Here is a 24,104-nt window from a genome sequence, read left to right as displayed (position 1 = left end):
TTTCAGTGAGTTTTACCAAAACTTACTCAAGGAGGACTATGTATGTCTGTTAATATTCACCACAGTGATAAACTAAAAAAAACCGCATCCCTGTTCGTCTTAAACATGTCACCCATCAGTGTTTAAAAGGTTTCTGTACCTTTATATTACTCATATACACTATACTCAAAGTCTTGGGTTCTTGTGTTGGACTTGATTCATTCATCAAACCTTAAACAAACAAACATAAGCATATTAATGAAAAGATTAAATCTGTTTCTCCCAGTCGTTTTGTTTTGTGGTCCCTCATACAGCACTCAAATGCTGCCGGTACACTGATGGATCAGAATTAATTGTCTAATTATGTTATACACAATGTAATAGCAACCAGGGACATTTATATGTACAATTAATTTTTTCATTATTACTTTTGGGTAACAATAAGTGTTTGCTTAACCAAGTAGGACTGTGAATGCAGTTTGTTGACTTGTTAGAAGTAGTTATGGCATTTTTTTGGATACTAATACTGACTGCACTTTAGTCAGCTGATGCAACCATGAGTCTCTTAACCATACGTCTCACAAAGCAGCAGTATCAGGACCGAGTGGTTGCACTGGCAGTGAAACTGAAAAATTCTAATTGATATCACCCCCATGTTAACAACGTGTGATCAGAGGAGGCAGGAGGTGTTATTTAACAACATAAATTCAGCTGCCCCAAGTTGTGATGTGATCTGCAGCCAAACACTGTCATTACAGACTCCACGGCCCTTTTGTCCCCTCTTTCTCTGATCCATCTGCTGCTGGGGAGACACTGCAGCAGGCCTGCCATCAAGCTCACTGGCACCAGTCTGTTTTACATGTGGCTGTTTGACACAGCGCAGCAGGAGCACATTACGGCCTTGTGGCAAGAGGGGCTCAGTAGCCGTGGCAGCATTAGCTATCATTATGCTCACCAACTCATTACAGCTCACCGTGGGGTGATGCTGACAGAGGGACCCGGGCCTCCATCTGAAGCACATCCTCTCATGGTGTGGAGGTGGCAATACACATAAGTGTAAGACTGTTCACTGATGAACCATTAAGGAAGCCTACAGCAGCAAAACAGTGCTCCCGTTGAGCAGTGTGGGATGTCGAGCTAATAATGTGATTTAATTGTCTGCTCCGTGCACAAATTTAATTTTTTTTCTTTGTTGTTGTTGTATTTATGTTTTAATGGAGCTCTTTTTTTTTAATTAATTATGTTTAGATTATGTTGCTCATTGAAGATTTTTTTTAAACAATGTTCTAATGACACATTTTATTTGGGTGCCATTGCTATTCATTTTTATCAAGCAGTGGGGCAGCATGAGTTTCACCCATTTCACCCATTTCTGCTGTAGCGAGAAGAAGTAGCAACAGTGGTAAAACAAAGGCATGAAGCCCTTTCTGATGAGTGTTTTCTTCTTTCTATCTCTCTATTTCTGTTCCCCTGCAACTTTTCAATTAATTTCTATCATGTGGCATTTCTAGGAGGACTCTGGAATCAAATAAGTTGAAGCTCCTGCAGCGCTCCACAGCTGAGATAAGCACACAGAAGAACGCCGCGGATCCCAAAGCAGGAATCATGGATTGTTGAAAGGAAATGAAACCAAGCTGCTGTCCTTCTTTACAGAAGGTGAAATTAATTTTAGAGGCATAAAAATGCTTACGTGTCAGAAATGAAACATAATAAGCTCTAATGAATTTTAGATTTTCCACCAGTCTCTCTTTCAGGATTGCTGGACCTCACAAAAAGGCCCCCCTATTGTTTTATGACTCCAGTGAAAATCCAACTTTAAGTAACTTTGCTCAGTGAGCACATGCACACAGACACACACACACCGATGTGTGCTTATGTGCTTAACCTGCTCTCTGCATATCTTTAAAACTTTAATCTGATTTTTAAGTCAAATGTTTAGAAACTTCAGTTTATGTAAAAGAAAATCTCGAATGCTCGACACATTCTTTTGCAATGTTTTGCATATAACAATTTCAGTAATCTGTCGCTGTCTCTAAATGTCTCTGTTGGTTTTAAATTGCACGTCATTAATCAATAAACTTAATCCCTTATTACCGTTAAAGGAAACCCTGCTATTTCCTTTCTTATCAATACATTAAACCTTAAAAACAAACCTCTTGATGAAAAAAACTTCTTGATGAAGGTTTAGTTTTATTACCAAACCTCCATCCAGCTCAGTGAACTTGCAGTTATCTGTCCTGCACTGACAATTTATGAGTTTGATTGCTTTTCCATTTTGAGAGTTCAGTCCCCTGTTGTGCTGTTGATACTCTGCATCATAAAACTACCCAGAGGATTAAAAACATCCCAAAGACCGGTGTGTCATCTAAGCTCACAGCTCGCCTGGGCCTAACTGAAGTAATGCCGGTACAGTGTGTACAGATTTTTGGAAAGACCTGTGTAACGTTGTAGTGTAAGCTAAGCCGTGAGATTTCAGGAAGTATATAGCTCATGGCCAAGAATTAAGTAAATAATAATTACACAAAGAGTTTGCCTTCAGACAGAGGCAGGCCAGCTGTTTCCCTTTTTCCCAGTGAACAAGCGGCTGTAGCTGCACTTTTGATTTTTGTGTCTCCAATGCAAAGCAAAAAAATCTAATTTGATCAATTCGATTAATTACAGACTTGAGGACACAGAAAATGTTTGCCTCAATATGGTATGAAGCATTTATTTCTTAAGACATGTGGACTAAACACAATCAGGATCAGCTCCAAACTATACAAACTTTAATACAAAGAGTCAGTGTGAAACCTCTGCACTGCTCTAGTTTATCTGAACCTCTCTGGAGCACCAAGAGAGGATTTATTTGATCTCCCAGTGCCAGTAGTTTGATGTTGCAGGTAGAAGGGATAAACGCTGCAGCTCACTGGCCTGGTTTGCTTTTTATGTCAGTGTAAGTGCATTAACAGGGGGACAGACCTTCTCCTCCCACCTCTCTGGATCAGGGCCCTGCAGAGATTAGATCATCAGCTCAAGTCTAGAGGGCATCGCTGAGAAAGTGGTGCACATCACCCCCAGTTTGCAACCTTCAGCACTGAGTGGCTTCATAGTTGCATCAACACATGTGTGGCTGCTGGCGAAACTTAATGCTTTCGATTTACCCCCAAAGAATTATTAGGAAAAAAACATCAAAGTGCATTTTAAGTATCATCAATGTGCAGATCATTTATTGTCCATTAAGATAATGGCTGATTGCCATTTTTGCTCACCCAGAGCAGAATTAAAGTGCAACACAGAAATACAGAAATGATTTCTCAGTGTGGTTGATCCTTGAGAGAAAGGCAGATCTGTCAGCAGGACACACCTTCATGTCCCTAATAGGTGATTAGATTCATGAAAGTGATGAGTCAACAAGTCAAATCTTGTTGAGTCTTCGTAAAACTGCACACAAAAGGCACTGACTTACTTCTTGGCCCCACTCAGTTAAGGCTGTATGGTCAGATTAGTCATGGTCAGTGTTCGAAGCCACTCACTTTGGATAACCATGACTGAAACTGAGAAATATTGACCTTGATTTTGAAATTTGATGACTTCGCTTGCCTTTAGAGATATCTTAAAGATTTGACAAAGTGTTAGAAACATTCCTCAGAGATTTTTGGTCCACATTGACAGGATGGCGTCACACGGTTTCTGCAGATATGACAGCTGCACATCCATGATGCAAATTTCCTGTTACACCAGAACCCAAAGGTTCTCCACTGGATTGAGATCTGGAGACTGTGGAAGCCATTTGAGTTCAGGGAACTCATTGACATGTTCAGGAAGTCAGTTTGAGATGATCTGAGCTCTGTGACATGGTGTGCTATCCTCCTGGAAGCAGCCACCAGAAGATGACTATGGTAATAAAGGGAAGGACGTGGTCAGCAACAGTAATGGGGTGGCTGTGTCGTTTATGCAATATTTAGCTGTATTAAGGGGCCCAAAACTGCATCAGTAAAGCACTCCTGAACTCTGATACAGACAGATCATTATCATTTTCTTTAACCCAAATTCTGGCCAGTCGATACTAATCTGGTCAGGCAATGCTTTGCCACTCTTCTGTTGTCCAGTTTTAGTGAGCTTGTGTGAATTGTAGCCTCAGGTTCTTGTTCTTAGCTGACAGGAGTGGCACTCGGTGTGCTCTTCTTCTGCTTCAGCCCATCTGCTTCAAAGTTTGATGTCTTGTGCTCTCCTGCATACCTCGGTTGTGACGAGTGGTTATTTTAGCTGCTGTTGCTTTCATTCGGTCTGGCCATTCTCTGACCTCTGGCATTAGCAAGGCGTTTTCACGCAGGGATCTGGTGCTCACTGGACATTTTCTCTTTTTCCCAATCAGCCTCTTTAAAGCCTGGAAACCGTTGTGTGGGAAAATCCCAGAAGACCAGGAGTTTCTGACATGTCTGGAACCAGCAATCACAGTCAATTAAAGTCATCATTCAAAGTCACTTAAGTCTAATTTCTTCCCCATTCTGAGGCTCTGTTTGAATTTCAGCAGCTTGTCTTGACTGTGTCTAGTTTTTAGCATGTGAGTAACTGTATCAACAAGCAGCCAACAGGCAGCTTTTTTTTGGCAATAAACAGACTGTACAAAGATTAGACATGTCACTATTGTTATTACCTTAATTATGTTTATATAAAGTGAGTGATAATCCTTTTATCAGCACACTAATTTGCATACAATGACCATGCACCTGAAACATGATGCTGGTGTTCAGCAATTTACATGTATTAAGATCTACATATTACTCTTAGTGTTTTATCATGCTAACATTTGCTGAACACACAGTGGAAGCCGAGGCTGATTAAATGTCATTAGTTTGCATAAATCTGGTCATAAACCAAAGTACTGGACAAATTTAAACTGGGTCAGTTGTTGGGGGATTTCACTAAAAACCACAAATATCACCTTTCTGGTGGCTGTAAAGAAAAACCCAGAGCATTTTTAATATCCTGGGAAAAATCAGTCTGTGGTAATCAGTCCAATACCTGCTGAGATATTTCAGTCTGGACCAAAAAAGTGAACCAGCTGCGCGATACCATTAAAAGGAACCATGTGGGAGGAAAGAAATTATTATTTTGCTCTTATACTCACTATATGACTTTTAGTCTGTGAGGTCCTGTTACTATAGAAACATATTGTCACCCCACAGGCAGAAAATTTACCTGGCACCAGTTTAGCTTCAACAGTGCATCATGCTTCACAGAGATACACACACAAATACATCTACCTACCAGTGACACAGTGCGTCAGCTGTCTGAGAGTGCATGGACTCAACGTGAGACTAGAGTAACAAAAAGAGGAAAAAAACATCATGTTTAAGGTTACAACTGGGTCACAAATCTACCTCAACAGGAAGATAAACCGATTCTGTGTTGGAGAGATCAACAAAACACACAATGCGCCAAACTAACATTCTCGTTAGAGAGGAAACAAGGGAGGGAGAACCCAGGCCAAATATCTAACTGGAAGGCTAATAGGGTGATGAGGGTCAAGTGGTAAATCAGGCTTTTTATTAATCCCTTGAATAGCTCCCTGGTGAGGAGGTGTGTTGTGATTTTTCTGTGGAGCTGCACAGGGTCAGAGGTCAGAATGAGAAAGCTGATAACCGTCTGTGTTATGTTTCAGCACATGTAAACCAACATTATCCCACGGCAGAAGTGCTGTCCTTTGTAACGTAATGCTGTATGTCTGAATCTCTGTTATAGGGTAATTTTAGATGCTTTTATGTAACAGCCTGCATTCAGCCCGCATTCAGAGTCAATCAGCATGATTAAAGCTAGTTTTGAGTCACTCCCATAACAGTGATGTGAGATTATTTAGCTGAGCAGTTGTTATATTGGGCTCCGCTAAATTCTCTCCAAAGATGATACGATGGTCTGGATTTAGACATGTACACATGATCAAGAAGACCTGCTAAAGTTCAACCCGAGCATCAGAATGAAGAAAAAAGGTGATTTAAACTTGTTGGTGCCACACAGGCTGGTCTGAGTATTTCAGAAACTGCTCCTCTTCTGGGATTTTCCCACACAACCATCTCAAGGGTTTACAGAGAACGGTGTGAAAAAAAGAAAATATCCAGTGAGTGGTAGTTCTCAGCGAGAAAATGTTGTGTTGATGCCAGAGGTCAGAGGAGAATGGTCAGACTACTTCAAGCTCATAGGAACAAAATAGTAACCTAAATAAACTGTTTTCATAGCCAAGGTATGAACGCACATATCAAATATTAGAGATGGGCTACAGCAGCAGAAGACCACTCCTGTCAAATAAGAACAGGAAACTGAGGCTAATATTCACACAGGCTCACCATAACTGCACCTTTATTCAAGCATTTTTTTCCAAGAGAAGATTTGGAAAAAAAAAAGTTTCCCGGTTTGGATTGGCAAAGGAATAAATCAAGGCATCTGAAGATACTATGCCGAAGCCAGTTTTGAGAGAAAGCATAAGAATTTCATTAATAAATACTCAGTAAATAAACAACTAACAAAGGTTACTGCAGCTCTTAAAGAAATAGTGAAGAAATCAATGCACCGTCACTTGAACTTCACATAAAAGTGTATGTGGTACCATCTGGTGGATATTTATATACTGCAACTAAATTACGCACTCCCAGATTCCAAACAGCTCCGTGAGCCAACTGACATTAAACACAAATATGAAAAATTTATGAACCCCTTGGAAGGATTTAGCAGGATTTTTACTTTGACTACTCATAAAAGAACAGTTGATCTTCATCTAAGCAAAAACCCACAAATGGTTTTAACTTTATTCTTTCAAATGTCTTAAAGAAGCTGAGCAGTCAATCGCTGCGATAAGTGTGCTTGTAGAACTTCCTTTGACGGAAACAACCCTGTCATATTTTTTGGTTTAGCCATTTATGAGACCTGCACAATGACAATTCATTTTTGATCATTCCTCTCCAGAAAACGGTCTAACTTCAGTATTTCAGGTCAAGGCAGAAGATCTCGGCTGGCTTCAGGTCACTGGTCTAAGCCCGACCTCTGACCCTGAAGTAACAAGGCATTGCATGACATCCCCTAAATCATTCTTTGTAGCTGGATTAAAGTTTTAATATCCATGTGCAGTGCTTGAGCTGAAATGAATCATTTTTCCCGTCAGTGACCAAAATACACACAAACACAAATGATACACTCTTGATATTTATTAAATATCTAAACTCCAAAAAGCTGAGATATTGACATTTTATTGTTTGTGATTTACTCTATAAACAAAGAGCGAGAAAAAAAAGAGCAGTGTTTAAACTCACAATATGACCCAACTACACATCAAGCAGTATTTAGACCTCAGGTAGAGTTCCTGTAGAAGGACAACATGTCATCCAGACTTTGAGGAGGGCCCTGGTGGAGTTGCTGGGTTTGGCTGTCACCTGCAGGTTGCGCCTGGCTCTGCACCTGAGGTGGATACTGGGGTGGATATTGGTGTGGGAACGGTGGTGGAAATGGAGGAAGGAGGTGAGGTGGGCTTGCAAACTGAGGAGTAGGTGGAGGAGGAAATGGAGGATAAAATAGCGGGGGAGGGGGATACTGGGGATGAAAGGGGGGAGCCGACAGCGACGAGCTGTCTGAGGGCGGTGGCTGCGCAGACGGGGGAGGGTTTGGTTGAGGTTCAGGAGGTGAAGATGCAGTTTTAGACTGAGGTTGTGGTTCTGCTTTGGTCTCTGAGATTCCTCCTGAAGCTCTTGCCCACTTGAAGGACATGTTGGATTTATTCTCCTCATTTTTATACTTTCCTGGTTTCGGCCTCTTGTCATCTGCAAAGTATGCAGACGGAGGTGCAAATTCAGAATCCCGCTCCTCCCGACGCCGACTTTTCCACTCAGTAAACATGAACTCTGAAAGGAAACAAAGACAAAAGCTAATGTTAGGGAGGTTACATTCCAGAAAACAGAGGTGCCTTGATCCTTAAAACTCCACCTAAAAGTGACATAAAGCCAATCTGTAAATCTACTATTGGATGGTGCTGAATTTATTAGAAGAACTAGCTGGGCTTTGATCCAAACAGCCAAGCAAATATGAATGGAATTTCCAGAAAATTGGCAGAAAAAGGATGCAAATAAATAACTACTTCCATCCACTTGTGCTGTGCTAATAATAGAAGGTGGATACTTCAGGATGAACAGCTGGTGGTAGTCAATTTTATAGAGCACAGCTCAGTTGGAGTTATAGACAGCTGTAGAATTGCCTTTCCCTGATATTAAAGGTGATTATCAGCCCTGGTTCAAAGAGCAAAGGTGCACTAACATATTGCATAAAAATGCAACAACAGTTTTCATCAATAATGACCAAATACGCAAATGTGCAATTTTAGTTTAGTGTGAAAATGACCGCAGAGGACCCGACTGTGATAGCACACAGCAGTCAGTCACCTCTGACATTTACTGGCACCTGACCTGACTTGCCTTCACCACCTGCTCATAGACTGGATTAAGTGAATAAAAGCTCTTCCACAGCACAGTCATTATGAGTCCTTTTCATAATGCAGATCAAGGCAAAGGAAATACAAGCACTGACCACTGTGGGGTTCTGGCTCTTCTCTGTGCATCAAATTTCGTGAGGTGCTTGGCGTCACCGTTGTTGACTGAATGTGGGTGTGCAGAGGGCAGAGTATGAGGCTGACCACACATTTCCGCGTGGTCTGTTATCTATAACAGGAACGCTGACTGCTGGTTTTTGGCATTCAAATATCTTCAGCTTTTGTGCATTTGTACTGTTTTTAGCAGTTTTATAAATGAGACTCTCTGAAGTTTTCATCTGCAAACATAGTTGATCTGCTCTGTATTTGCAATCATTTCCACAAATTAAAAAAATACACATGTCAACATTACTACAGCCTAAAGCAGTTCGAGCTCATCAAATGGAAAACCAAATAGCCTTTTTATTGGAGTACTGTATATCATACTATAACTATTAGTTGGGGACTTGAACTTAGGGTTTTTCACACCACACATTTTGATTTGTTACAGAAGGACAAACAAGTGTTACTAATAATATCAATGATGTCTCTGAGTCAAGGGTCCCAGTTAAATCATGACAGTGACCCAGCATGCATGACACAGAAACCGCTGCATCGAAATAATGAATTAACTTCCTCATCTACAGAAAAGAACACATCCTATTTAACGTGTTATCTAGCTGAAACATACAGCACGTTTATTATATTCATAACATGAAAGTGTCTATTTTTTATTTTTTTTTAAATGAGACTGACCTTTGCCTCTGTCCCACTCTCTGACATGAGGGACTCCTGGTTTGGTGTCTCTCCTCTCCTGGATCTCCACTTCCACCTTCTTGAGTATGCTGACCTCTGGGCACTCCTCTGGTTGTGGGGAGGTCCCTGTTGTTTCAAATTCCTCTTCCTCTCCTGAAACCAAGAATTCATAACAGTCCCTCACTAGCATTCATGTGATCATTGAACTGAAGCCTGCAAACAAATGTTATACACAAACAGCCATGCAGATCCTAACCTTCATTCTCCTCTTCTTTCTCCTCTTCCTCTGTACCATCCAGTTTGGCCTTCTTCATCTTCCTCTGCCTTACCTTGGCTAGACGAGCCTGTAGGATGGCCTGCCTCCTCTCCTTCAGTCGTTCTCTCTTTGTGCGCTGATCTGTAGTCTGCAGGACAGAACAGGTGGAATAAAACACTTATTAGATTATAAAGTAATAAATGATTCCTGGTGATTCCACAATCTAAATATTTTTATTACATTATAAATTTTCAGTGTTGTAACCTGTTAAGTAATTCCTTTATTAATTCTCTCCGCTGTTATCAAATTATCTCTTTCTCTTGTATGTACAATTTTGCACTTCCTCACATAACAAGGCCTTCAATATGGGCCTGTGGTGCTTTTATCAATGTTTTTTTTTTTTATTATTATTCTTTATGCTCGTGCTGTAACACAGTCATTCCCCTGGGATGAATAGAATATCTATATGTCTATCCCTCTATCTGAAACCATAATGCTGTCCTGGTCCGGCATTTTACATCTGTTTAATAACTCACCTGATCTCTGAGCATGTCCAGAGTTTCTCTCTGTTTTTGCCGCTGCTCCTGATCCTGAGAGAATGCGTAGTACCCCACACCAAGGTCCCGAGCCTCTGAGATAAGAACAACAACAGTTAGACAACAGTTTCAAACCAGCAAACCAAACTTCCTCTGTTTCAAAGTGTAGCGTAGCATAAAAAAGACCTTATTTTCAGTCCATAAATTCTTTTGGTATTTATTATTTGCCAAAGAATTCAGTGGCGATTAAGCAAAACCCACAAAGATCTATATTCAAACACTCAAAATCATCATTAACTCTGTAGCCAACTATGAGGAAAGATGACAGGCTCAATCCTAATCTGTACCCACAAACAAATCGCCTTGTAGCTGACTGAGTTAAAGACCACGTAAGGGCTCAAAGCTCTTTGCTGTGACACTAACCCTGTTGTCTGATATCCTCATAGTGAATCGGTCCAACAGGCCTTTTCATTGCCTCCTCTTCCTCCCTCTCCCACTCCTGCCTCTGCAGCTCTCGTCGCATGTCTTCTGAGAGTAATGTCTTGTCTGATGAAGCTTTTCTACAGGGACCAGGCATATCCAAAACAGTTAGTTTCAAATATTTCATTAACATCCTTGAAGAAAAAAAAAAGATCACACAAATCTTTAAAAAAAATTACAATAAATAAATAATTACCCTTTCCCTTGAAGGTCTTGGTCCATTTTCTTAAAGCCTGGTAGGTCTTTCTTCATGCACCGCCGAGATCGTCCCAAAGCATCCACAAAGTCCACCCTGCAGAGAAGAAAAATAGTTGTTTTTTGTTTTTTAAATATTGTGACAAATAACACATGCCCATGTGTTTATCTGTAATGTCAAAAAGCAGTGATAGAGTCTGATCACTCCTTCTATATTTGCAGGGCAATTTTTGCTCGCAGAGCATAGTGGCTGATACAACCTTTGTGGCTTCTCAATCATCCAGTTCATGGTAGACTAGAAAACTTTTTTTTTTTTAAATGCAATGAACTAAGTTTGTGAAGACGTCTCAGCTCTTATACAAGAGGCTTCTTCTGTTCTAAAAACAAAAGATGGCAAGCCCCAGGTATCTAACCCCTAATGGTGGTTTTCCCCTTTGGAAGTGGTCTGGGTGCTTTTTTTCCAAGCTTTCTAGACATCTAGAAAACCATGGGATCACTGTTTGTTAACTTTCCAGGATTGTATTTTTGAAAGTAGTTTACAAACACTTGTGACGCATGTGCTGCAGATGGGGCTGTGGGAATGGTAAACAATGCAGCAGAAGCCACTCTCATCTAAATCATTGAATTCAGGTGTTCCAATCACTTATATGGCCACAGGTGTATAAAACCAAGCACCTCTGCAAGCAAACGCTTGTCACTCTCAGGAACTCCTTACCACCTGTGCAACAGGTTCAATTGTGAAATTTACTCGCTACTAAATATTCAACACTCAGCTGTTACACAGTGGAAGTGATTGGGAACAGCAGCAACTTGCCATGAAAGGGTAGACCATGTAAATTCACAGAGCAGGGTCAGTGGATGTTGAGGCGTACATTGTGCAGAGGTCGCCAACTTTCTGCAGAGTCAATCACTACAGACCTCCAAACTTCATGTGGCATTCAGATTAGCTCAAGAACAGTGTGTAGCAAGCGTCTGATGCAGTGGTGTGAAGCACGCTGCCACTGGATTCTAGAGCAGTGGTTTCGGCTTCTTAGTTCCAGTGAAAGGAACTCTTAATGCTTCTGCATACGAGACATTTTTGACAACTTCATTCTTTCAACATTGTGGAAACAGTTTGGGGATCGGCCCTTCCTATTCCAACATGACTGAGCACCACTGCACAAAGCAAGGTCCATAAAGACTTGGATGAGCAAGTTTGGAGTGGAAGAATTTGACTGCCCTGCACAGAGCCCTGACTATGAGCCAAGCCTTCTCATTAAACATTACTGTCTGACCTCACAAATGTGCTTCTGAAAGAATGGTCAAAAATTCCCATAAACTCACTCCTAAACCTGTGGAAAGCTAAAAGAAATTACGCTAAGCATGGGCCAGTATTATCTTAAACCCTATGGATTAAGAAAGGAATGTCACTCAAGACAGACCAGTGAATATTTTTGGCAATATAATGTATTAGCAAATACTGGAAAACATATAAGCCTAATATTGATATATTTATATGGTGCCAGCACAAGTTGAATATTGATGAATGCAATCAATGTGAAGTTACCATTCTTCATCCGGATTCTCAGGAGGAGGGACGGGTGACGAGCTGAGTCGTTCCTCATCCTCTTTCTCCTTCTGGGCAAGTGTTTCTCTCTTTTTGTCAATAATCTTCTGGGTGAAGTCAACAAGGAACAGCCCTTCTGTCTCTTCATCTGATGAGTTACACAACAAGGTAAATACAAAGTAAGCCCACTTTGACGCTGTTGTAGCAGACATAAGGCACAAACCGTTCACCAACCTGGAAAGTCTCCTTTAGTCATCTGTTCATAGAGTCTCGCCTTCTCCTCCAACTTACGCCTGTTGTGAGAGGAAAAAAAGACGTGAGACGTTTTGGTTTCCCTCCTGTTATACAGAAGAACTTCAACAGTACTGAACTGACCTTGCTGTATCGATGGTGCTCCGCTCCTCCTCCAGCTGCTCTGCATCTTTAGCAGCTCTTGCTGAAACACCAGCATTCTGTTTGCTCCAGATGTTTGGCTTCTGCAGAGGAACATGTGGAGAAGAAAATTAGAAACGTGAGTCTGTCATTGCACACCAGGATAAAAAAAAAAGTTCTGAAATCACTCGTGCTGTACCTTATCTTTTGATTTTCCTTTGACTCCTGCTCCAGAAGTTTCTTGTCCAAGTTTCTCCCGTTTGAACTGCTCCTGTTTTCTGTACAGCTCAGCTTTAAGGTCCACTAGCTGCACGAAACAAAACCGAAATTTAAGATTTAGCTGTTCATTCTCTAAAGAAAAAACCTCTTACAAACATTATATATTTCTTCTAAATACAGTCCATGCTCGTTGTATGTGCTGCTAGCAACCCTGACAGTAAGTTAGCTATGTTTATCCGTATAATTAAGCTCAAACATCTGCAGTTGCTGTCAAATAAATATTTGAAGAGCTGCTTGTAACATTCAACTCACCGATGAAGCAGTCACGTCTAAAGGTTTCTTTTTTTTATCCATTTTTTCCCTCCACCTTAATCTCCAGTTTGTTGCTGTTAGCAGTCCGACTTCTTCGTTGGTGTTTCTGTTGCTACCAAACTGTCGCTTTACAGCCAACTAGTGGCGTCTCTCCGACACTGCACGCATTTCCGCTTCAAACGTTCAGTCTTACTTTCACCTTTTTTGTTGAAAAGTAACTATAAATTGAGCTGACTATTGTCTAGTCTAGATAAAGGAAAACAGATTTTATGAGGAAGAAAAAAAGTCGTGCAGTGGGAGTCTAGTTTTCTTTTTCTTTTTTTTCTTTTTTTTTTGCTCTATTGGTGATCATGTGCATTTGTGTGCGAGATAGTTATGAAAACTGCTTTAATTGTAACATGGCTATTGGCACAAGGTTTAGAACAATTTCAATATCTATATGAGGACAAAAGTGTCTGCACCTTTGTGGGGTAGAAGCTTTTTTGGATAAACTTACCATTTCCTGAAAATTAAACACTGAGCACATTACAAAAGTGTTCTTTCGCAGTGATATTGAGAGTTTTCATCAAAAGATTGGTACAGTGTGTTCCTAAAGGGATGGACATGGTCAGCAACAATACTCAGGTAAGCTGTGGAAATTAAAGAATGATCACTTGGTATTGAGGGGGAAAAGCGTACACCAAAAATATCCCCTGCAGACTGATCTGCTTTTATGAGACAGGATGGATACATCCATTCATACGGTTTATTGTTTATTTCCTGACCATCGTAATGTCACAGCCTCATTTCTTCTGCTGTATAGAGGCTGATAAGATAATTGTTCTGAGTAATTGGACATGCGTACCTAACAAAGTATTGAGTAACCATATGGTAGGCGTGATGCCTAAATAAGAAAAATATTAAATACAGATTACTTTCCTAAATCAAAGAAATGTAATTAAACTTCTTGGAGTGTAGTAGCTCATTCAGCTGTCTGACTTATGCGAGTTTTTCCATTTCATATAAATTGTCCTTCATACTGTGGCTTATGCATGATGCTTGAGGCTTCATGTATTGCGTCACTCAGTAGGCTGTTGATTTAAAAACTAAAAACCGTTTTTGAACCATCACAGTTACACTGAAGGCACAATTACACAACACAAACATGTGAATGTCAATGAAAATCCTTGTAAATGGAATGCCACATGGCTGTGTCAATATCCGCTCCAGTTACTTTGGTTTATTTGTTTATTTCAGAGATATTAAAGAAGCATTCATTCCAGCTGAGCACTGATGTAATGATAACAGTATGCTGATATAAATTTAGTGCCCTGTCTAATCAAACATTAGATTATTGCTAGCTTTACTACAGCTCTTGCCTGAGAGAGTGCTGCTGTAGAAGTCTGTGACTGCAATACTATTCTGTCCATAGCCCACTGATAAGATGTCCATCAGACCTTGTATCAGATCACAACACAGAAATGCCTACTTTGCTATCAGATTAAACATTTGAGGAGTCTTATGTTACCAAGATATGATCAAACAACATCCTGTTACTGTTGTGTTCAGTGTTTTTTTAAACCAGTATGAAGGAGGATGAAAGGTATATAATGGTATGAAGACGGACAGAAAACAAAGAACGTTAGATCCATATCAGAATCAGATGAAAAGCATCAGAACTGGTTTTGAATAGACAACATCATCATACTGTGTGCAGCAGATCCAGCAGTGGAGACGTTTTTCTTCAACCATGCTTCTGAAAAGAAACACCTGCCTGTTGGCTTTTCTCTTGTGTTCCTTGACCTTGTGGTGCAAGTCAACCAGTGCGGGCTCCAGCTTCCTCAGCCCATCACAGAAACCTCAGGTGAGATACTTTCTGTCCTTTATCAAATATTTTTTTTAAAACAACATTTTTATAAAATCTTTATGAAAACTTCACTCAGTTTTGGTTTCTTTTTGACACTTGTAATACACTATAAATATTTCATGCTTCATTTTTTTTGTTTTCAGCCTTTGAGTTTAAACTTATTATCACCCATCATAACCACCAAAGCTTTAAAATGGACTAAAAATTAAAACCCTACCAGCTATTTGGACTGTGAACTCACCAACCAAACAGTGACATTATTCTACACTGTACCTCACCCATGCCATTTGAATTAGGGAGGTTTTCTTATGTTAATTAAACCTCTTAAGTGGAAATTATTTCATAACAATGATGAGATGTCATTTTTAAATCACAGAACAAAGTGAAGTCCTCCAGAATCGGTCGCCAAGCCATGGAGGAGCCAAATCAAGCCAATGAGGAGAAAACCATCACAGTGAGTTGGGAAAAATGCAAAACAAATACAGCCCATCTCCCAGCAGTCAATCCTGCAGCTTTGTGTTTTTTTCTCTTCTGACCAGCTAAGTGCGCCCTTTGAAATTGGCGTCACTTTAAGAGCAGAAGACTTGGCGGACTACATTGTAGAGCTGCAGGAGATCGTGCAACGCCTGCTGGGAAACACAGAAACAGCAGGTTGTCCCTTCTTTCTGGTTTATACATTTAAAAAAGTGTTTCCTTTAAATATTACAAAACATATATATACATATATATATATATTCTTTTTCCCCAGAGAGACCATCTCCTCGTTGAAGATCAGAGACTGTGTCAGTGTTTTCCATTATTAGCTTTAGTTATCTAAGTTATTAGACTGTGGTTAAATAACATGAAATACAAGATAAATGAATGATGCCTAAAACATTAAAATGCTTACTATGTGACCCTGTGTGTAAAATGGAACACATCAATCAGCCAAATAGCATTTCCTGGAGATTTCAGCCTCTTCAGATTATGTTCATCATCAAGGGGTTGGTTCAGCTGTCATTATGAATTTCACAGGGTGCAGCTGCAGGAAAAATGTCTACCAAACACCCAAACGTTTAACTCACACTCTGACATTTTGCATTCATTATTAAAATCCCTGTGTCAGCAGAGAAATACGATCTAATGTTAGTCTGTCTCTTTAGGATTCGAGTATGCCTTATACAATAAAGCATCAATCAACCTTTTGTCTCACTGTATTATATTTAATGAGTCTTTAAATCAGAAGGTCTGTGATGCAACAGCTCATCCGGTTCATGACTCACAGGTTACCTGATGGGTGAATAACAATTAGTTTTCTTGGTGGTAATTAGCTGCACTGCAAAAACTAACAATTAAAATCCACTGAAAAGTCAAGGAACGACACAAACAGTTGTCCATCCATTTTCCGCCACTCATCCTGGGCTGGGCTGGCCGCAGGGGGGGGCAGCAGCCTAAGCAGAGAAGCCCAGACTTGTCCCCAGCGCAGCTCGGGGAACACCTAGACATTCCCAGGCCAGTCGAGAGATATAATCGATCCAGTGAGACATGTGTGGCAAAGCCATATTTTGAACTACCAAATCATTTAATATTCCATGGAGGGGTTTTTTTGTTGCTTTTTTAGATTTTTTGCACGCAAAATTTATTAAAAAGAATGTTTCGTTAACGACTTTGCTAAATAACCTGAACTGAATATTGTTGAATACATCAGGGAGAATAAAGTGTAAGCCTTGTGCATAAACATTATGCTTGACTTTGAGTATGATTTGTGTGAAGACCCATTAGGTGACCACTGTGTGCCAGTTTGATTAAATTCTGACCCTCATGATATCATGGATCATGAATGCCTCACCACATGAACTTTGGATGTATGAGCTAAAAATATTAAATAGAAACAGATGCTTAGGATGCAAACACTTGAGTAAAGATTTAACTGGTACCTTTAAAGCTACAATCAAAAGTCTAAATGTCTTAAAAACACAAAAAGGAAGGAGGATGTTGAAGAACATCTTGTCCAAACCTCAGTGACAGAGTTTGCTCTGACCTTTTTAAAGGCTCTATAATAAGAACTGTGCTAAAAAAAACTGGCAGGATGAACACATATCTGTTCACTCTCGATATTGTTTCTTTATTTCACACACTAACCTTTAGCAGATAATGGTTTTCAAGATTTAAAAACAGAAAAAAAAAGAAAAGAGCACTCAGACAAATGTGTGTGACGAGCAGGGCGTCATTAAAGTGGAGTAATGGACCGCTCCCGCAGCCCCTCTCCTTTCCTCAATGCAGAATCGGCTTTGTTCAGTGTACACATTTGCTCCACTGTAAAAGACGATGCTTTCCTGTGCGCTCCTCCATCAGCACCAGTGTTCGCACTGATGACTAATTTAACAAAACATGTCTCAGAGAAAAAAGAAGCACTATTATAAAGACTTTTAATGCATCTCTACTGCATCACACCAAGGCAGCCAAACGTCCAGACAAACCAAACAAGCGAGCAATGTAAAACTACAGAAACACAGAAAAAAAAACAACACAAAACCTGCTTACAAATTAATCTGTAATAACAATGGCATAAAAAATATTCAGATAAACAATTATACACTTGGATCTCTGTTAGACAAGAGATATTTTAATTCCAGTCAGGCTCGTCTCCTTTTTCTCTTTCAGGTTGTTTAAAATGAGATTTCTTCTCCACATGTCAACATCCATATATGGAGAACTGACAAATATAAAACAAAAACAGGAAACGTCTCTCTTCTTTCTTGCCAGTTTGCAGTGTTTTCTCTGAAGGTCATATACCATACAGCTGCGTGGTGTTGTTTCGGATGGTGTCAAGGACAGTGGCCATGTTTTCCCCCTTCAGTAGGCTCAGCTCCCGCAGAGTATGGATGCCCATTCCAGGATGGGAAAACTGGCAGACACCTTTCCCAACCTGTTAAAGAGTATGACATTCAAAAAGGTCAACATGGAGTCTCTTAATAAATAATACCTCGAATATAACAACTGGGTATTTGCTTTAAATACTGATAGTAGTTTTAGACTCAATAGAAATATAAATATGTGCCCAGTTTCACTCCACTCTTGGAGTGAAAAGTTTAGTTTCAGATCAACAAGAGATCAAGCAGTCAAGGAACACAAGAGAAAAGCCAACAGGCAGGTGTTTCTTTTCAGAAGCATGGTGGAATAAAAACGTCTCCACTGCTGGATCTGCTGCACACAGTATGATGATGCTGTCTATTAAAAATCAGAGCTGATATGGATCTAACTTTCTTTGTTTTCCCAAGACTGTCTTCATACCATTATATACCTTTCATCCTCCTTCATGCCGGTTTAACAAAAAAAAAACAAAAAAAAAACCCACACTGAACAACGGTAACAGGATCTTTTGTGATCATATCTTGGTAACATAAAGCTGTTCAAATGTTTAATCTGATAGCAAAGTGGGCATTTCTGTGTTGTGATCTCAGACCAAACTCTCTGAGACTCTGAGAACTGACCACTTGTTGAGTCTGTGCCACAAAGAATTAAAGATCTTCTGAAGGCATAAGCAGGTTTACCCAGTACTAGCATGGTGTACCTAATAAACTGTATGATATACCTGTAGTTTGTTCAATAATACATTTCTAATATTTTGAAATTTAAAAAAAAAAAAAAAAAAAAATGCAGAAACCTTTTCTTTCATTAATGACACAAGATGTGTGTTTTGGATTTCCCGAGCCTCTATCTACACATACCTGTCTTGGCAGGAAATATGGCGCATCTGTCTCCAACACAATGCGATTCAGAGGGATCTGGGAAACGGCATTTCGGACCTCTGTAGCCTTCGAGTAGGTGATTAGGGCTGTGAATCCCACATACAAATTGGGGAATTCTGCCAGGAAGGGCTCAATCACTGGATAACTGTTTGTAAAACAGTGCCTGGAAAGCACAACGTAATTCAAATTAAAATTCAGATTAAAGGCACTAAGATTTAAACTCCAAAGGTCTTTAGAGTTTAAAAATCCTCAGGTTGTCAGTTCTGATGTGGAAATGAGCAGAATAGCTGTTATGTTTCAGACATATTAAATAATTCACTTTATGACAGTTTTCTGTTCTTCTTCATCACCATCGAAAAATGACAACTATTACGAGACAATTACAAAAAGGCTAGTCAAAAATAAAGTGCAAGCACTTATCTTATTTCTCTAAACTGAAACATTTAAACTTCTTACAAAAAAACACAATGCAATTAATTTTAAGAAGAAGCTATAAAAAAGGAAAAACTGAGTTTAAAGGGTTTTCCTCCACACACAACACACCTGTGAATTTTGTACTCCCTGGGAACACACTTCTTCATGATTGTCAGCAGGTCGTCATCTGCATCCCTGCAGTGGATCACCAGAGGTTTCTTCATGGCCACGGCCAAACGCAGCTGCCGCTCAAACACCTTCACAGAGAAGCACAGAAACAAAACAAAGACCACGACATTCTTATTTTCAATATCCAGGCATACGCTGCTGAAGAAAAACAGAGTCTCAAATTAGAAAATCCATTTCAGATTTTACCTTACCTCTTTCTGCGTTGACGTGTCAGTAGAGTTTTTGTAGGAGTAGTCCAAGCCCATCTCACCAAAGGCCACGGCTTTTGGATGCTTCATCGCCGTCAGTATATTGCGCTCTTGAATACTCGAGTAGTTTTTGGCAAAATGCGGGTGGCACCCAAATGCCCCCCATACCATGTCTTCAGCCAGCAGACCTTCCCACAGCGCCTCTTTCACCATGATATCTGGGTTGCAGAAGTTTGTAATACAGCCTTGAAACTCTCCAGTAAAGCTACTCTGGTACAGCCTTCGAAAGCTGCTGAACGTCCCGCAGAAGCCAAGTTTTCCATAGAGCATGTCTAGATGGCAATGCGTGTCTATGAAGCCAGCTTCACTGTTCCAGCAGGGGTAGCTGGTCCATAAAGGTTCAGCCCCCAAAGACAGTCTTCTAGGAGTCCAAGTATGAGATAAGGAGTAACCAGGGTAACGCATGCGGGAAACACCGTCCGACTGCCTGCGTGAGGCTGTGGGGTCGAAGCACAGCTTTGACGCTCCCATATTTAAGTGTCGGGGCAGAGCAAAGGGATCTGATGAACGTCCCCTAATAATGGATGAGCAAATATTGTCAGCCTCAACTGCGGATGCATTTAAAACGCTTACGTGCGGTGAGTGGGGCTGCTTCAGTGAGACAAAAACTTTCCTCTGTGGTGATGAGAAAGGCACCTCCATGTCTTTAGCAGCTGCCTCGAGGGTCCCAGTGGTTTCATTAGAGGGTGTAAACGTAAAAGTGGGAGTTAAACCTCCCTCACTATCGACTAAAGTTTGATGTTGATCATAGCTCTGGTCAGATGAGAAACAAGATGAAGAATCTGGTATGTACTCTAGTGCAGGGAGGGCGGAGTCATGGTCCTCAGCTTCCAGTTCATCGTCTGGAGGAAATGGTCTGTCTTGGAAGGTCTTCTCCAGAGAAATAGAGTCCTCACTAACAAACATCCTGGGCAAATCCTCTCCTTCAACCACAAAACGCTGAAAAACAAAATCTTGATTCAGCGCCATGATAATTTTATGGTATGATACATTTAAAAAGATTTTAAAATAAAAACTGAAGCTGCTTTAGAATTCAAAAGAATCAATAACAACCGATGCACAACTAAAACATAACAAGAAGAAATGCTATATTACTTTTATTACGAGTTGTAGTTGCTTACCCTTCCGTCTGTCTTTGGCTCTGAAGCATCACCTTTGACATCCGAGTCTTCCAACACCTGAAGGGTGGGCCACTGATCATCTTTGCTGCCGCCTCGGTCCTCAGGTGCACTGTCATACTGGTTCCAGGAGCTGTTAATATCCACAACGGTTGTCTCAAGGTAGGCTGGACTGGGAAGTTCAGTCTGCAGAGGTGAAGACAAGCTGTTCGTGTCAGTTTTGATGATTTTAGTAGTGCTGCACGTTGTTTTTGTGTTTCCGAGGGCTGCCATCAGTGCCTTCCTGCAGATAGCCTTTAATCCCTCCTCAGGTGTCCGGTCTTTCTTCTTCAAGATAAAAGAGTGGGATGGAGATGGTGAAGCTTTCTGGCTGTTTCTGGACTCTAGCTGTGCGGCTGAGGTGTTCATAGGTTTGTCCTGTGCCAAATTAACCACAAACAGATAATGTATTCACTGGAACCAAGCAACTTGTGAGACTCAAGATAGATTAAAAACATTCAATCTAACATTATAATCCAATGGCAAAGGTTTACCTTTAAAGTTTTAAATGTTTCACTGTTTTTCCTGGAAAGCTTCCGCAGCTTAAGTTTGCCTAAAGAGGGCAGACTTTCAGAGAGCACCTCGGCTTTTCTCTTGGGAGTATCCAGACTCAGTGCTCCAAGCCGCGCAGATCCTGGAGAATCACTGCAGGGCAAAGTTTCTGAATCTTCATTTTGCGTTATGGTCCGGCAAGGCGGTGTGACTAAGCCAGCGTTTCCACCCTGACGATGTGCTGGTGAAGTGACTGTAGTTCGGAGCCAGCTGAAGGCCACCTTCTTTCTTCTGCTGTCCATGTCTAAGATCCTGATCCAAAACGCAGTTAGAAAAGGAATGAACACATCTGGATAAGCTTCTAGATATGGATGACCACGGACTGGCTCTCATGCAATCATGATCATTTTATTAGCTTCTAATGGCTTTTGTCAAAATGGTCTTTAACTTCTGATAACCATAAACGCAGATATCTGGTGACATTTTTTTACTCTACATAAAACTGGATTACCTGGTTAAGAGAATTTCTTAAAAATTCATTCCACAGGAATCATATATCTCCAATCTTACCAGCTCGTTTTATCAGTGTTACCATGTTCTTCCTGGCAGTTCAAAACAAGGACACCACATGCAGCAGTGGAGCTTCTGCACTGAATGTCATGCAAGCCTTTTTATACTCTTATTTGACTTAATGAAGCTCTTCTATTGTAATGAAAACCTTTTTTGGTCTGCATATAGAAATCTGATTAGCAATTAAAAAGGAGATGGATTAAGACCTGGCCCCGTAAGCGGAATCATTAATGGCAGTAAATCTATAAGAACATATGAATATTAACCCCTCGGGGCTGATATTTCCCTGCTCGAACCACAACTCTAAGTGGTAATATGCACTACTAACCTGGAAAACGCTCCGGAAAGCGTGGGTGTCTTACTTTATCATCTGACCTTTTTTTTTTTTTCGAGCATTACCAAAAATAATCTGGCCTCAAATAAGTATCTCCATCTCAAAGTTCTGCAGAATGAGTAGCCATTAATCCATTAGTTCACCTCGTCAAACCTGTCCCTGTTTATTAATGAATTTACTTGCATGGTTACCTGTGGGTCTATTATCTGTTTGTAAGTGCAGCGCTGGGCTCCGCTGGTTGCACCTGGAGGCAATTTTAGGTGATAAAATTATTAACGGGATAAACAGTAAAACACAGCTTTAATAACCTAAGTATATACAGTAGTTTTTGTGTATTTTTTTAAGCTGTGGGACTAAATTAACCGTGTGAAAGGACTCCGCAGGGAAAAAAGGAGCCTTGAGGGTAAAACTTTGGCAATAACTGTATGCTAGCTAGCAGCTTGACTGCCACAAAACTCCCGGTCACGAATGTTTGCCAACAATAATCATTAGTTCACCTCAGAATGTTTAACCAATCCAACTAGTTAAATCAACATCACTACAATTACTTTACATTTATAAAAAGTTAATCTAGCTAAGCTGCTTGTTTTAAGTAGCACTGCCTGATGTTGAGGAGCTGTTACCTGGTAGGTCTCCACGGTAGAAACGTCAATTAAAGCGTCAACCGGCAGCTTAAACGGCTCCTACAGAGAACGGTCTGTAAACAAAAGTACTGAAACGTTTCACTGTCTTCTCTTACTATTATTGGATTGAGTTAAACCATGAAAGGTTTGTTATAAAATTAACCGCTAGGTGGCGATAAGAGCGCACATTTAAAAGTTCCTTTGCGCTTTTGTCACGCAATCGTGTTAGATCTCGCGAGAATTGTTTACACCGGCTAAAGCAGCAATTTACAAATGACGTTTCTCTATATTTTGCTTCCAGTGAGCCAGCCTTTCTTGTATGGAACCGACAAATTTTTGTTCTCTTTGTGAAGCTTCAAGGCTTGATGTTTTGTGTCTGCTACTGAAGAAATTACTCTATAACTCAAAATTTCAAGTTGTTATCTCAAACTTTTGAACAGGGCATCGCGAAAATATCGAGGAAATAACTCAAAAATGACAAAATTACTTTTGAGTTTGAGTTATGTCCAAATTTTGAGATAATTTTGAGCCTTTTTTGGGGTTCTGTTTTTGGTTTTTATCAGTAGCAGCTTCCATGTATGATCTATTCACACATAAAAAAAAAACAAAAAAAAACATGCCTATCTTCAGGAATTTGTAGGCGAGTGTTGTCCTGCACCAAAAGTTCACTTTCCCAGAGTAATGGGCCAAATTAAAGTAAACCAAGGTTTATTTTTGTGACACAATTAATTCAACATTTTTAATTTTCTTTTATTTATTTAAACCTTTCAAAAATGTAAAACAAGCTCTAAAGAGTGTGTGCAAAAATCAGCTGTATGCTATATATTCACTTAGAGGCATTTCTAAATAAATGAATGGAAACTAAAGACAAAGTCACCCATAAAAAAGTCAAATACAGCATTTAGAGCACAGGGGAATAAAAGATTTTCACTCTACTTGTGAAGGTGATGAGAGGTGAGGCTTAACTTATTTAATTTAAATTTTCAATTAACATTATTACTTGTGCCAAAAAAATGCAGATGTTTTGCTAAGAGAACTTGACCAGACTATATATCAAGTCTCTTTTATAAATAAAGTTTTGTAATTTGCCGTACCTCATTACTTGTGCAGAAACAAGTAAGATTAAGCAAATTTCCAGAAGTATGTGCATTTCTGATAATGCTTCTTTACAGATTTTCAAGTAAGTGCAAGCTCAGCTTTTCAAACTAATCTGGGCATCATTAGTAGAGGTCTGGGGAACTGTTTCTTCAAACTTTTGGTAATCCCAGAAAGGTTTTATATGCACCAAAGCTGCATCCTTTACCTAGAGGAATGAAAAGAAAAAGATTTCAGTGTGTAAAGTCATGTATCATTGTCCTTTC

The 24,104-nt window shown here is 40.0% G+C and overlaps 3 protein-coding genes across 6 annotated transcripts; 1 reads left to right on the top strand and 2 right to left on the bottom strand.

Annotated features, from left to right (window-relative positions):
* Window positions 1–7,139: 7,139 nt before the first annotated feature.
* Window positions 7,140–13,277, bottom strand: ccdc174 (coiled-coil domain containing 174). Its single transcript, XM_031757116.2, has 11 exons — window positions 13,140–13,277; window positions 12,808–12,915; window positions 12,612–12,712; window positions 12,471–12,529; window positions 12,237–12,384; window positions 10,692–10,787; window positions 10,439–10,575; window positions 10,016–10,110; window positions 9,480–9,627; window positions 9,224–9,376; window positions 7,140–7,847 (listed from the first exon to the last, which is right to left on the bottom strand). Exons 1-11 carry the CDS (start codon window positions 13,179–13,181, stop codon window positions 7,300–7,302), a joined length of 1,635 nt encoding a protein of 544 aa, XP_031612976.1. The 5' UTR covers window positions 13,182–13,277; the 3' UTR covers window positions 7,140–7,299.
* ghrl (ghrelin/obestatin prepropeptide) lies at window positions 12,725–16,165 on the top strand. 3 transcript variants are annotated; one of them, XM_039611839.1, is made up of 5 exons: window positions 12,725–12,747; window positions 14,836–14,982; window positions 15,362–15,439; window positions 15,525–15,636; window positions 15,734–16,165. In XM_039611839.1, exons 2-5 carry the CDS (start codon window positions 14,869–14,871, stop codon window positions 15,751–15,753), a joined length of 324 nt encoding a protein of 107 aa, XP_039467773.1. In that variant the 5' UTR covers window positions 12,725–12,747; window positions 14,836–14,868; the 3' UTR covers window positions 15,754–16,165. The 3 variants fall into 3 exon arrangements, with proteins under 3 accessions (XP_039467773.1, XP_031613045.1, XP_039467772.1); XM_031757185.2 differs by having other exon boundaries at window positions 12,730–12,747; window positions 14,839–14,982; XM_039611838.1 differs by lacking the exon at window positions 12,725–12,747 and adding an exon at window positions 13,672–13,763.
* A 1,214-nt stretch (window positions 16,166–17,379) lies between these two features.
* On the bottom strand, window positions 17,380–22,978 carry tatdn2 (TatD DNase domain containing 2). Of its 2 annotated transcripts, XM_031757069.2 has the most exons (8): window positions 22,744–22,978; window positions 22,312–22,364; window positions 21,219–21,528; window positions 20,689–21,102; window positions 19,511–20,506; window positions 19,260–19,387; window positions 18,696–18,879; window positions 17,380–17,893 (listed from the first exon to the last, which is right to left on the bottom strand). In XM_031757069.2, exons 3-8 carry the CDS (start codon window positions 21,516–21,518, stop codon window positions 17,753–17,755), a joined length of 2,163 nt encoding a protein of 720 aa, XP_031612929.1. In that variant the 5' UTR covers window positions 21,519–21,528; window positions 22,312–22,364; window positions 22,744–22,978; the 3' UTR covers window positions 17,380–17,752. The 2 variants fall into 2 exon arrangements, with proteins under 2 accessions (XP_031612929.1, XP_031612928.1); XM_031757068.2 differs by lacking the exon at window positions 22,312–22,364 and having other exon boundaries at window positions 22,744–22,977.
* Window positions 22,979–24,104: the final 1,126 nt, after the last annotated feature.

Source organism: Oreochromis aureus, linkage group 5, assembly GCF_013358895.1.
Source record: "Oreochromis aureus strain Israel breed Guangdong linkage group 5, ZZ_aureus, whole genome shotgun sequence".
Classification (NCBI taxonomy): Eukaryota; Metazoa; Chordata; class Actinopteri; order Cichliformes; family Cichlidae; genus Oreochromis; species Oreochromis aureus.
Note: the sequence above shows the minus strand (reverse complement) of the source record. Positions and strands in the feature narration are given on the sequence as shown.